A 14,865-nucleotide genomic window follows, 5' to 3' on the forward strand; every position below is an offset into this window, starting at 1 on the left:
GGGGCCAGTAACACAACAAAGGAACAAGACGGGAAAGCAGATATAAGCAGCACAGCCCATTCTCCTGGCACCCAGAGCAGCCACATGGTCCTCACCCAGCATCCTCAGTGCTAGCTCCAGGGATGTGTAAGCTGTCAAGGGGAGAATCAACCCAGAACAACATGTTCCCCAAACAGGTCTGTCTGTGCATGTGTGAGTTGTCTCTGTGTATTTATCCGTGCATGTTCATACGTAGCTGAGAGTAGTCCTGGGGCTCATAGTGAGGAAAGGTGGACAATTCACCTCATCTCAACCCCTCATCCATTCCTGCCATCTAGGCCACACCAAGCTGGGTTTATAACCCTGAATCCAGTCACACACATTCCCACACCCGCCGCCCCAGATCCCACGTACCTCTTGGTAACTGTTTTTTGGGAATACAGCGGCCAAGGTCATCCTCCACAAAGGGCCGAAGGCAGGGCCCACAGGCACCAGAACCTGGTGGGCACAAGGCCCTCCTTCTCAGGGTACAGTCCAAGCTTCGGGGGCAGGCAGCATCTGGGGAGGAAACAAAGAAGTCAGAATTGGTGAGATAACTGGGACATCTCCCACAGCCACGTCTGCCAAAAACATAAGCTGTGGGGCCCAGGTTCCATATCCAATAGGTTCCAGTGGCCAAACGAGGCAAAGAACCCTTTCAGGGGGAGAGAGAATACAACGGGGACATTCTGTGGACCAATACCCTTGCTTCGCTCCAACCCATGGATTCTGCTATAAGTATCGAGGGCCTTCCTAGGCACAAAGTACTTAGCCCTATAAGTTCCAAGGAAAAAAAAAGAAATGTGACAAGAAGCTGAGAGATAGGGGAAGTCTTTTCCTAAAGTGCCACCCATCCCTACCCCCATCCCCACCCCCCATCAAACACTAGCTATTTGGTGACCAAAATACCAGTGAGAAGTAGGCTTGGGGGATTTGTGCCACAGCCCTCCTTCCTAAAAGGGACAGGGGAAAATGCCACCTGGATACCTGATCAATGGTATGGAATTAACGCAAAGGAGGGGCCCTCAGAGGAAACAGAGAGCAGATGTTCTGCCTGTCTTGAAGTAAAAACTATGAACCCAGAGATCTTTGGCCTATCAGGTAGGAACCCAGGAGGCCTGACGCTCACTCTGGGCCCAGCTAGCCACTTTCAAATCTACCTCCTATTTAGGCCCCTCTCCTGGAGCAAAAAGTTGGCTCAAAATTATGTCCGGTCATTGTTTAGAAGACCCAGCCCTTCCTTCCCATAAAGGGAGTCAGTGGAGCTGACTATATGACCATAGCGGAGGCTGGGGGTGGGGAGGAAAGAGTCACAGAGGGACTAAGTGGGAGAACCAGGTCCCTCTTAACGAAGGGTTCACTTAGGGTAGATACCCCAAAATTAAATACTGCAGTGCCATCTGGTGGCAGGTCAAAATTTACTCCTTAGCAAATCAGGGAATGGACCTATGGAAGAGTGAGGGAGTCTGGGCAATTAGCCATACTGCTAGGCAAGGATAAGGAACTTGTGGAGCCCATTTTGACTAGCTATCAGCCACTAGAGGCAAGGACCCTGGAACTTCTCCTTCCTAAAGCCTGTCCAGAGCAGAGTTATTAATAAACAGACAGAGGAAGAATGAGGAAGACAAACAAAGGCTAGCCTGCTGCCAGTACTCCCACATTTATTTACCAGAACTGGCTTCCCCACCTTTCACATACTGTACAGCCTGAGTTCTGGCTGACTATTGAGGCTCTGAGGCTTGGCCAGAAAAGATGGACATCGGTTTTGGGTGTATACTTCCTCTTCTGGACATCCAAAATCTTTGAGGTGGAGCATCCCAAGTATTCTCCACCTCCGGCTCCAAGAGGCCCTTGTCTCCCTTGGTCTTAATTTTACTCAGATGGAAAATGCAGGGCATCGTGTTCCTTGTGTCTCCTAGGCTGGTAAGTATCCCTGAACCAAAGTTTCAGGTAATTCAGACATTACCAAGAAACTAGAGCTAGGGCCCAGGAGACGAAGAGCTCCCATCTCTTTGGGGGCAATTTTTCTCTACTCATACAAAAGTTGCCTTCCAGAGCTTAGCCTGTCCTGGCCGAGAATCAAGAGACCTAGATTTTAACCCTGGATCTGTATTAACTCGCCCAAAGTTTCCACTCACTTTTCTCTTCAAGTTTCAATTTCCTCATCTATCAAATGGGAAGAATCCCATAAGGAAGAAAATGAGTCACCTCCCACCTCCTCCTTACTCAAACACCTTTGATGACTCCTCACCATCTGCTGAAATAAAGTCCAAACTCCTCAGATTGATATTCAAGTCCTTCCAAAATCTGGTCCTTCCTCTCTTCAGAACCATTGCCCACTGTTACCCAAAAAGGGTCTTCAGATTAGTCTCTCCCCACCCCATGCTCATTCTCCTCTTTATTGAAAATATTCCTCCAACTTAGAATGCCCACGCAGTCCCCCCTTCTTTGACACCTATCCAAATACTACCAGTACTTCAAGGCTCAACTTAACCTTAACCTCTTTCGAGAGGCTTCTCTCAGTACTCCACACGCTATCTCTTCTTCCTTTGGTCTCCTATTGTCTAAAGAGCACTTGGTGTTCTATATTGCTCTCTGTTTCCATTAGTTTCAAAAGTGGCACACAGCTGGGAGCAGGAAGAAATCTTTCTGAACAAGGTCTTCCCCAAGGCACAGACTATGTCTCAGAGGCTTTGCAGAAAGCTTCCCTCCCTTAACCTATTCACCTGACTCTACCCTGCCACCATGTTTAAAAACATAACATATCTGGCTCGTGTTCTACAGAAATGGGGTAGGAGAAGAAGCCAGGAATTTGCAGAAAGAATAGATTATCAGGCCTAGAAATTATATGAGAAAATATCTGATCTTATAATAACCCTGCAATTTTACAGAATAAAGCTGAGAGAACAAGGTCATTCATCTGGTTAAGGCCAGGACTTCTAATATTCCAGCCAGGGCTCTTTTCACTGTACCAAGTACCAGCTCCTGCTCCTCCTCTTCCCCCAGGCACTGCCAATACACAAACAGGGAAGACATCCGCAGGAATAACACAAAACAAATAGCCGATGATCCCTGGCTCCTGTGCTAATGAAGTCTGGAGTGCAGGCCCCCCAAATTTCCCCAGGCACAGGCCCTCCCCCTTAGAGAGGCCCAGCCTGGACCAGCAGATGCTGTTGAGGTCAGAAGGGAAGATTCAAATCACTAAAGAAAAGCATTAACCACAGTGATTATCAACCAGGATTAAAGAGACACAAGACGGGTATGGCCTAGGTGAAAGATGACCCCAGATCAATTCCAGCTCTGAAGAGAATAAAGGTGTGGAAGATGGTGAGTGTGAAGGTGTATAAGGTACACCAGAGGGAACTGGAAGCCAAGAGAAAATTTCATCTCTCCCCCAAACAGCTGCTAGGAGGTAAATGGCCTGAATCCTAGATTTCTATTCCCAATCACAGTCACTGGGGATAGTGAAAGCTGCTTGAGTCTCATCTCAGAAGGGTCCAAGGTGGCTGGCATAGAAGAGCACCCATACACGTCACAACCACAAAGTAGGAATAGGGTAAAGGCAGAATTATAGAATCTCAGAATTGGAAGGGACCTCAGAAGTCCACCTGGTTCAACCCATATACACCTGAACAAGAATGTTCCCTATGATATATCTGGGAAAGTGATGGGCCTTTGCCTCAATACCAAGACCTATAGGTCTTACTCATGACCTCCAGGGCAGGGAGTTTTAGTAAAATTTTAGAAACTTTTTCATCTGTTGAGCCTAATTTTCCTTCTTTGTAAAAGCCAAGCAAAGAGATCAAATAGAATTTGACGAAGAGCATCCAGAGCTGCCATCTTTATAAAAATGGCCACCCAAAGCTTCATTTTTCGTTTTTCTGACTGAGGTTCTCCGCTGTTTATATTGCTTCCCATAATCCTACTCAGCAGGGCTATGGTGGGACAGAAGGTACTGGGGCCTCCTATAATCTAGCACTTTGCTATGCTTCCTATTCCTTGAATCTCCCTGAATCTCATCTGGCCCAAAACATGACACAGAATCTGCAACCCAAAGGCGGTAAACCTCCTAGAACCTCACTCCTATATTCAGACCCAGATATCCAATTTGCTGATGGCAAAGAGAGGTTCCCACATACTGCCATCCTTCCTTAGCACCTGGCCAGTGTAGATCCTATAGCTGGGTCACTATTTTTCTTCAGTGAAATTACATGTCATCTACTATTACGTGTCTCTCTTGCTCTCTGGTTGGTCTCCCTTATATCAAATCTTTCCCCCCATTCTAGTCCTCCAGTCAACTATCATACTGATCTTCCTATAAAGTGTAGATCTGACCACAACTTCCTTACCCCCCCCACCCCAATTCAATAAACTCCAAAGGCTCCCTATTACCTCCAGAATCAAATGTAAAATCTTTTGTTTGGCTTTTATACCTTACTTTCTTCCATGGAGGGCAGGTAGGTGGCACATTGGATAGTGTGTTGGGCCTTCAGTCAGGAAGACTCATCTTCCTAAATTCAAATCTTGCCTTAGACACTTACTAGCTGTGTGACCCTGAGCAAGTCACTTAACATTGTTTGCCTCAGTTTCCTCATCTGTAAAATGAGCTGGAGAAGGAAATGACAAACTAGTATCTTTGCCAAAAAACAAAACAAACAAAAAAACAAAAAAAACTCAAACCCAAAAAGGGATCATAAAGATCCAGACACAAATGAAACAACTAAACAACAGCAACAACAACAACTCCTCTATATACTCTATGATCCAGCTTCCTTGCTGTTCCAAAAACAAGACATCCCATCTCCATGCATTTTCACTGCCTCTCCTCTATGCCTGGAATGCTCTTCTTTCATGTCTGTCTCCTTGCTTTTCTTCAAGTTTTAACTAAAACCCCAACTTCTGCAAGAAACCTCTCCCAGTCCCTCTTAATGTTAGTGTCTTCTCTGCAAATTTACCTGCAATGTTCCTGTTTATAGCTTACTTGTACATAGTTGTTTGCACATTGTCTCCCTGTTAGAATATGAGCTCCTTGAAGGCAAAGTCTTTCTGCCTTTATTTATTACCAGGCACATAGTAGGCACTTAATAAATATTGTTGATTTGACTCCAGAGGGCAGCTCCTACAGTACCTCCCTTCTGAGAGCTGACCCCCTATACTCCTATCAGTCAACCCAGGGTAGACACCCACAAGAGAGCCTGAGAAAAGAAGATTCATTAATATGGCACTTTACATATATTATCTCATTTGATTTTAATCCTGGCTGAAATAGCCTCTACCCTAAAATACTGACACTGTCTCAAGTCAGCAAACTGCCTAGGGCTGACTCCTGGGTCAGCAAGTTCCAGTGTCCCCAGGTGGCTATTTTCCACAGGTATAAGTTCCCCTCCTCTTCCTTCCTCTCCCCATCCAGGGCCAGCATAGTTCATGCTGGTTAAAAATTAAGCCAGAGACCAGTAGCTTCAGTTCAAGCCACCATCTGATCACCTGATATCTGGGTTGTTTGTCCCTGAGTTAAGGAGACAAGACAGAAAGCCACCATATATAGAAGAACCCTGGATTACCGGCTACTCTGTATTATTCATACCATTCTCCCCTTCCATTCTCAGGGATAATGGAGAATTAACTGTACCCACAAGATCAGAAGGAGAAGGGAAAATGAGGACCTAGAAAATCTATGTTCTGGATAATTTTAGTAACAAAAGGACAAAAACATAGGAAATGAATGTGTCCCACATCATCCGTCATGGAGAGGTTAAGGGGTAAGACCTCAGTGTCAGCCTTTATGGAAGGTACAAAATCTAAGATGTGAATCACCATCACATACACACACACACCATTTAACCCTAAGATAACCTGCATAAGACAATGGGCATAAGACATGTTACTAGACAGCATCTAGTAGGAAAAACACTGGACCCAGGTTGAGAAGACTTGAATTCTGACTGTAATACCTGCTATGTGTATGACCTTGGGCACAATGTAGAAATGGGATTAAATGATCTACAGACCTTTCTAAACATAAATTGTATGATGAATGTTGTTACAAAGACCCCCTACAGCTAGACCTGAGCTCAAAGCAGCCTTCCCTACCTAAAGACCAGGGAGGGTAGAACAAGGCACTAAGAGCAGCTAATGTTTACATCCATGTATGGTTCACAAGGTAGTTTCCTCATAAGCCTATAAAGTAGGTAGTTTCAGGATTATTATCCTCACTTGGCAAATGAGGAAACTGAGGTTTGAAGGAAGTTCAGTAATGGGCCTGTGTAGTCCCACAACTCGTGTTAGAGCCAGAACTTGAATCCATTCTGACTATAAATCTGGTGCTTTTTTTCAAAATACCTACCTCCTCCATATAACCTTCTACTACACCTCTCAATGGGCACAATTTCTGCTCCCTCTTATTCAGACCCACGGTATTTGTTAGTTCCTTCCTAGCCAAAGAATCTGGCCCTACAAAAAACAGTAATTACCATCCATCCCGAGGGCCACAGAGCCCACCAAGTCTTTTGTAAATTTCCAGCTCTTGATCAATCTGCTCAATAGCCTTGAGACAGGGAGCAAGAACTGATTCATCAAAAAGCACTTACTGACTACCAATCAATCAATAAGTTTGTTAAGCCCCACTTTGTGCAAAGCCTAAGAGAAACAGAGAAGAGTGAACCACTCCCAGCCTCTAGGAGCTTACATTACATTTAAAAGACAAGAAGAGGACCTGTGTAACAAAGTAGTTATAGTTTGGGGAAGAAGGGAGTTGAAGGGGATTAGGAAAGGCTTAACAGTGGAAGGTGGAGGTTTATCAGTCTTGATGGAAACTGGATTCAAATAGATCTGAGAGGTGAGGAGGAAGTGCATTTTAGACTTGAGGGACAGCCAATTTAAAGGCCCAAGATAGGAAGTGGATTGCCACATACCGGCAATATCATAAAACAGTATTTAATGCCTGGAATGAACTCTTGTGGTTCACCTACACCTTCTAGTTCCCCTGGTTTCCTTCAAGTCCCAGCTAAAATCCCACCTTCTACAAGAAGCCTTCACAGTTGATGCTAACGCCTTTTCTCTTAGATTATCTGCAATTTAGTTTGTATACATCTTGTTTGTGTAGTTTTTTGCAGGTTGTCTCACCATTAGATTGGAAGCTCCTTGAGGGTAAGTACTGGTCTTTGCCTTTCTTTATCTCCTGCACTTAGCACTGAACCTAAGGGAGAGTAGATACTTGCTAACTTACAACTTATTTTTAAAGCTTTCTTAAAAAAAAAAAAATCCTCACATTCAGGCAAGCCACTAAGTGTCCATCACTAGATTTCCCCATGACTTCAAATAATTTTCTTCATCTGGACCACGGTTTCCTAATCCATAAAATGAAGAAATTGGACTAGATGATCTTCAAAGTCTTTCCTAACTCTGATGGTAATGCAGAAAGACAGAGATTTAGAAAACTCCCACCACTCTTAAAGCTAACCCACCTCATCTTTCTGTGGTAGCAAAAAGAACAACAGTATATTTGGAATCAGAAGAAATAGACTCAAGTCTCATCTCTAACTCTTACATTATGGACAAGTTTTCTGACCTGCAACTTCAGTTTCCTCATCTGCAACATGGGGACAGTATCACTTATGTGAGAGGAAGATAGTTCTACCCTGAAGCATTGTTCTAAGGCAAGCTCCTGAAGGGTGTTTTGAAATAACAGCTATTTGTTGTTGTTACTACTATTACAAGAGCTACAACTTGGCACCAACTGCAAATTCAGGAGGCCCTCAGGAGATCTCTCCTGCTGAGACTCTGGGAGTAGCTACTGAGTGCCAAGCATTGTTGACAGAACGAGAGGAACCCAGAGTAGGCATGGGGCAAGCCGGATGACGGTAAGGAAGGTAGAGCTACATGGTCACTCTATGCTGCTCTAGAGTTTGGGGTGCTGGGAATATCTCATAGAGTCACAGAGTGGCAATGGTGGAATTGGAGAGCTCTGCGGGAAAAGCAATCCGAGTGACAGAAGGAACACACCTTCATTTCCTGAGTCCTATGCCTCTTCCCTCTCTAACACTTCCCCCTCCCAAGAGGAAATATCAGGCTACACTGAAAAATCTCATATTGCAAAGAGGTAACATCAACAAGGCACAGGGAATTCTCCATCTAAATATTCTAGGGTCAGCATAGTCCTAGAGACAAGGAAATAGAAGTGGTGGAAGCCTCCCAAAACCTGGATCTGGTCACTGTCCTCATCCTTCTATAACCTGGGGAGGAATAGAGGTTGGGTCTTAATGGGTGTAATTATCCCAGGCCCTGATGGAACATAGTCTCATTTCCCTAGCAAGAATGACAGGTAACCTACCCAATTCCCCAGGATTTGGCCAAAATGGGACCAAGTGGCTATTCATCACCCTTAGCCCAGCTCCCCAAAGTATTCAGAAAAAATGCAAATGCTAACAATTAGCTGGTACTGCCACAGAAACCATACAAGAAACCTACATCCCTTTCTAGACCCTACATCCCTTTTCCTCTGAGGTGTTCAGTTCCTTTTCTTCTTCTTCTTCTTTTTTTTTTTTTTTGGCTAGGCAATTGGGGTTAAGTGACTTGCCCAGGGTCACACAGCTAGTAAGTGTCAAGTGTTTAGTCTGAGGTGGAATTTGAACTCAGGTCCTCCTGAATCCAGGGCCGGTGCTCTACCCACTGCACCACCTAGATGCCCCCTAAGTTCCTTTTTGAGATCCCAATACTCTTTCCCTTTCGCTCCAATAGGGGAAGGCTCTTCCATGGTACATCTTACTTCCTCTTGGCAGCCAGGTACCATAATTTCATAGTCACTCACATCCATCCCAAATCTCTGGTATCAACCCCAAATTTGGTATCAACTAGATAGGACCAATTTTCTCACAAGAAGCAACCTGTAGTAATTAAAAAGGACATTGGATTTGGAAGATTTGGTTTTTAATCCACATTAAAATACTATATTACCCATATGACCTTGGGCAAATCACTTCTCTGGGTCTATCATGTCATCTCTCAAGTCAGAGAATTGGACTTCACAGTCCCTTCCCCTCTAAGCTCTCTGTTCCTAAGACTATTATGTCAACAGAATCTGGCTTCCACAAGTGTTTCTTCCTTTCCCCACCTTCTGGTTTAAACCAGAAGAATCTTTTGCCTACTAGTTCTCTGAGCTAGGTCAATGGTGACAAACCCGCTCCAATTAAGCTGTCTTTGGGGAAGAAATGTAAGCTAAAAGTCGTAGGTTCTTCTTGAAAAGGCACCAAGGCAGCAGAATTTTCTAATGTGTTCTTCCCCCACCCCATCCCCTCCTTTTGGCCAGAACAACTGCTATTAAATAAATAGTAAACTAAAAAAAAAGAAAGAAAAGTCACCAGGAAACTAAAGAGTTATTCCCCTGCCCAGGGCCACAGTTTCCCATCATCATCATAAAAACAATACCTAATATGTATATAGTACTCTAAGGTTTAATAAAGCCCATTACATATATTATTTCATCTGATCCTTGGAAGATAGGTATCATTATCCCCTTTATATTGAAGAAGAAATAGGCTGAGCCCAGGGTCACAGTGTTTAAGCAGAATTCAAACTAGGATTTTCCAGTATGCAAGCCAATGCTCTATCTATGCCACCACTTATTTGTGTTTTGGGGCTGAGGTTCTTCAAGTAGTCTATATTATAATAGGATTATTATTATAAATAAATTTAGAGTAAAACATATTAGGTTGGAATTCTGACTCTGACACTATATATTACCTTGGACAAATTATTCCCTGGGCCTTTTTCCTCAATCCATAAAAGAAGATGATCTCTAAAGGCCTTTCCAATTCTAAATTCTATGAGCCTATGATTAATAGGAACAAAGTCTCTTGTCCCCACAGCTAGTGAACAAGTACCATTCTAGGCTTGGTGAAACTCAGTAGGTCTAGGCAGAGGTGATGAAGGAGGGTCCAAGAATGGGGAACAATTTGTGCAAAGGTGGCTAGAGATGGTCTAGAGATATCAAAATATGTGGCTGAATTTGCTCCCAAGAAGTCCCAATGATGAAGATACATAGATAGAAAGGGAAAAAAAAAAGATATACAGATAGGTGTTCTGTGCCCCACAGTCTTTATATACATACATACATTCACTCATTCATTCACTCACTTACTTATTGAGTGCCTAGTCTGTGCGATTCCACTGGGAATACTCCATTTTCAAGGTACAGAGGGACAATATGGTGGTATGGAAGGAATATCAAACTTGGTATGAACACAGGCACCTCGTTTTTGAGCCTACATTTCCCCATTTGTTAAATAGGGCTAAAATTACATGTAGTATCTCTCAGGACTGTTGTAGCAAAGGAGATTTTTAAATTAAGTGCAAAATGCCCCTCAAAGCTTTCTAGTTTTATTATATATTAGTCCCTTTCACATGTGCTATGGCCTGCTAAACTTGATTTCTTGCTGGCTCTAAGACATAGCACTCCATTTACATCTCTGTGCCTTTGTATAGATTGTCCCCCATTCTTGGAATGCCCTTCCTCATCTCTCCTTCTTCCCTTGGCTGCTCTCACCCATCAAAATTACCTTGATTTTTTTGGGGGGGGTGAGGGGAGATATATATATACTTATATTTGGAGTCAGTAAGAGCTGAATTTGAATGTGACTTCAGACACTTACTAAGTAAACTATGTGACCCTAGGTAAGTCACTTAACCACGTTTGCCTTGGTTTCCTCATCTATAAAATGAGCTGGAGAAGGAAATGGCAAACCAATCCAGTATCTTTGGCAAGAAAATCCCAAATGGGGTCATGAAGGGTAGGACAAGACTGACAGGACTGAACAACAAAATATTTGCACATGTCTTCTGCCCACCCCCACCCCCAGCTCCTTGTCTTTGTATCTCAGTTAACTAGCACAATGTTAGGTAAATAATAGGTATTTTGTAAATGTCTAATATTATCTGATGAAGGTAAGATTTGTACACAAGTAACTATGATACATGTTTCATGTGTTATTTACTACATGTATCATGTACCACAGTATAGGTGAGTTACACTTGAGATACAGTTGTGAAACAACTATACCCTAGGCTCCCCCTCCTCCAGATGAGACCACCTCCTCAGGGTAGTTACAAGAATCATGTAACTAGAGGTAGAGTTTTTGAAGATAGCTTCCTGTCATGAGTAGTAACTTGCAATAGAGTTTAGAAGGTGACCCCTCACACATAATTTTCCCTTAACCTAGAATTTTGTTGATTCTTTTGCTTCTTCTGAAGTGAGTTACTTTTATAGTCCACTGCCCTGAGTCTCCCCTCCATAGGAATACTGCCTCTGAGGTTGAGGCAACGATCATGGTGTGGTGAAACTTACTTGGAATCTGGAAGAATTCGTTTTACATCAGTACAGGGAAAACGAAAGGCTAAGCATTAGTAGAAGAGTGGAGTTAGAGAACGTATCTGGAGAATGGAGGAAGTTGGCATAGGTGATGGTTGATATTCATAGAATGTATCCAGAGAAGGGAATTAGAAGAGTAAGTATTTTCAGAAAATGAAAGCTGAGCAAATATAAGATTTGGGGAGCAGGGTTCTGGAAAAAGTTATCCAGAGAACATAGGATGTTGACATGTCAATATTGATATAGGTGGTTTGTGTTGGGAGAATTATCTTTGTGGAGGAGGTAGATTACAGGGTAGGTAGTAGGCTATGGAGGGAGAGGGTATTGGTGGAAAATAGGAGGTGGGTAAAGAAAGAACCTATAAAGAATCATGAAGGCGGGGAATGTTCAAAAGGGGAGGAGGTCAGTACTGCAGGGATGGAGGGGCGTGGTACTGCGGGGACTAAGAGGCGGGGTATTGCAGACTGTGGGGTGCAGTATTATAAGGGGCGGGGTACTGCAGGGATGTAGGGGGCGGTATTACAAGGAGGGGGTGGAGTACTGCAGGATAGAGGGATGGAAGATAGAGGTATTACAGGACTGTGGGGTGTGGTATTGCAGGGACTGAGGGGCGCGGTACTGCAGGGCGGATGGAGGGTCTGGGAGGGTCTCACAGTATTAAAAGGTGGAGGAATCTTCCCGTTGTCCCCTCCTACCCCATACCCCATACTCCACCTCCCCTCTCCTTTTACTGGATGGAGGGTCTCAACTCTTATTACCAGATAAAAGGGCATCCACATTAGTAGGAAGATTTCCCCGTATTAAGGAGGGACATACTCCCTTCAATGATTTTACTGAGATGGGTCTCAACTCCATCACAAGATAGGAGAGTGCCTGAAATTAGGGGCAGAGAGTATCCTGGCATTACTAAATGAAGAAATTATAATTTTAGGCCAGAATGAATGGCTACAGTAGAAAGTTGGAGAGTCCCATCACCTTAGCAGATGGAAAGACAAACAGTATTAAGTGGGGAGACAGGTCTTATAGCGTAACACGAACAAGGGATGTGGGATTAACAAAAAGGGTTCTCATGGCGCTGATAGAGGGATCAATATTCGTGGGAAGGGCAGTCTCATGGTGATAAGATGGAGAAGTGCCCGCATTAGCGGGTAGAAGGGGTAGCAGATGGAGGGACTAGTGGTATTAATGGTTTGGAAAGTCTCACGACAACGACGGCGGCGGAGACAGCGGTGGCGGCGACGACTACGACTACGTGCTACCTCCGTATTAGCGAGGAAAAAGGATCTCATGGGGTTAGCAGACAGAGGAACGACAGATATTTAACAGGAAAAAACATCTCATGGTGTTACCAAATGGAAGGACCCATTTTAGCGGGAAGGAGGGATTAAATGGGGGGGGTCTTTATGGCTTTAACAGAAGGACATGTGGGGTCTCATGGCGTTACAGGGAAGGGGAGGGGTCTAATGGCGTGGGAAGGAGGGTCTCATGGCGTTAGCTGCCTTAGAAGGAGGAGGGACACTTTATTGGCGCATGGCGTTAGAGAAACAGGGTTCCTGTAGTCTAAGAAAGGGGGTCTCAAAAGATGTTAGTAGATACAGGGATTCCTGGAACTGGCAGGTTCTCAAGCTGTTACCAGGAAAGGGGGGGAGGTGTCTCAAGGCGAAAGTATAGAAGGATCCTAGATATTGGCGGACTTAAAGGTCTCCAGGAAAAGTGGGGGAGGGGTCTCATGATGGAAGAACCCTCGGTATTAGCGGCAAGGACTAGTTTTAGCTGGGAGGGTACCACCGAGTTATTCGGCAAAAGTGGTAAATCTCATGGCGTAGGTTAGTGGAAGAGGGTCTCTCTGTTAGAGAGAAAAAAAGGGATGGGGGGGTCTTTTGACGTTAGAAGGTGGGAAAGACTCATTTTAACGCCGAAGGAGATGCGGCCTCATGGCATTAGCAGATGGAAAGACCCATTTTAGTGGGAAGGGGCTCTTACTGTGTTATTAGCAGGAAGAAGGGTTAGCAGACGGAGGGAAGCGGTATAATTAGGGAATAAGAATCTCATAGTTTTAGGAGATGGAAGTGTGTTTATGTGTGGGGGGGGTAGTTATGGCGTTTTTTAGTTGCAAGGAGGGTCTCAAGGCTTTAGCATATGGAAGGAACTGTTTTAGCGGGAAGGAGGGTCTCATGCTGTTACCAGATAGCTGGGGGAGGGGTATTAGCGAGGAGATACTCAGGGTCTCTCCCCTCCACCCCCAGACCAGATGGCGGGCAAGTAGTAGTAGCGTGAGGGAGGGTCTCGCGGTATTAGGCAACAGAAAGACCTTGATATTATCAAGGAGTAGAAAGGGACGGCGTGGTCCGGAGAGTTTGGTAGTACTACAAAACAGAGGGGGGCTATTGGTGTTAGTGGGATAGGGGATTTGGCGGCAAGAGGCAAGGCTAGTAAAATCTTGTGCATTACCAGGGGTCTTATGCTGTATTACCACCGTGGGGCTGGTACTACCCAATTGTGGGGACTCAGGGCGGGGGAGGGGAACATATTATAAAAGACAACGGAGCCCAAAGTTGGGGGGGACAAAGTACGGGAGTTAGGGAGACTGAGGAGCAGGGCTTCTCACCTGGCTGGATGGCAGTAGCACTGCGTAGGGCCCCATTGAGGATAATTCCGAAGAGCAGAAACCAAAGGGTCGGGTACGCCATTCTTCACCACCTGCGGGGCAGCATCGCACCAGGCTGGCTGAGGAGTGCTGCGACCATCCGCACCGCGTGGGGACGGAAATGGAGGCACAAAAACGCAGCAGACAGAACAGCTACTGGAGTCCGCGGGTACTGGGCCCCGAACTGCGTGAGCTGGGCTAGTGACCGCAGGAGCAGCTGGAGGGGGCGGTGCCCTTGGTCTAGGGTCCGCCCCTGGACCCGCCCCCCTCCGTGTTGGCAGCTCCGCCCACGCCTCTCCTCCCTCCTCCTACTTCCCACCTCTACTTCCAGTGGAGTAGTCACTTGGGGGGGAATCGAGGCTAGGGCCCCTCAGTGAAAAGGGAAGACTGCCCCCTATATCCCATGCTGCCCCTAGACCAGCTGCCCTAGTCCTGGCGTCTCCATTCTTCGCCAAATCCTGGGTCTTAGACAAGACATGATCATGAGAGCTGAGTCAGAGCCCTGGAGAGGTGGTTTCTGCTCAGTATTTGCCCTTAACCATAACTCCTCACTGAATCCCCTAAGTGGGGGGCACCCCAACCCCGTTGCACACATACACATATATGTAACCTTGCACAAAGACACCCCATAGATAGGCTATCAGAGGCAGCCAAAGGAGCGGGCTATTTTTGCAGCCACTAGGGGGCGAGGATGTCCCATTGGGTCTATCATCCAACCCAATTCTATCCAACATTTATTAAATGGCTAGTGACTATTATGTACAAGGAAGGCAGTGTGTGCTAGAGGGTAGGGGGTTTCAAAGACAACCAAGAAGCTTACATTTTACTGGTCGAGGGG

General features: G+C 45.2%; 1 protein-coding gene across 1 annotated transcript in view; it reads right to left on the minus strand.

Annotated features, from left to right (window-relative positions):
- Positions 1–14,224, minus strand: part of NPDC1 (neural proliferation, differentiation and control 1) — a 17,612-nt gene extending 3,388 nt beyond the window's left edge. Inside the window, exons 1-2 of the mRNA XM_027849689.1 lie at positions 13,989–14,224; positions 369–537 (exon numbers count right to left, since the gene is read on the minus strand). Of these exons, the coding sequence (XP_027705490.1) occupies positions 369–537; positions 13,989–14,070 (251 nt within the window). The 5' untranslated portion in view covers positions 14,071–14,224. The remainder of the gene's footprint in view (positions 1–368; positions 538–13,988) is intronic.
- Positions 14,225–14,865: the final 641 nt, after the last annotated feature.

The sequence above is a fragment of the Vombatus ursinus genome, unplaced genomic scaffold, assembly GCF_900497805.2.
Source record: "Vombatus ursinus unplaced genomic scaffold, bare-nosed wombat genome assembly UNPS02000580.1, whole genome shotgun sequence".
Classification (NCBI taxonomy): Eukaryota; Metazoa; Chordata; class Mammalia; order Diprotodontia; family Vombatidae; genus Vombatus; species Vombatus ursinus.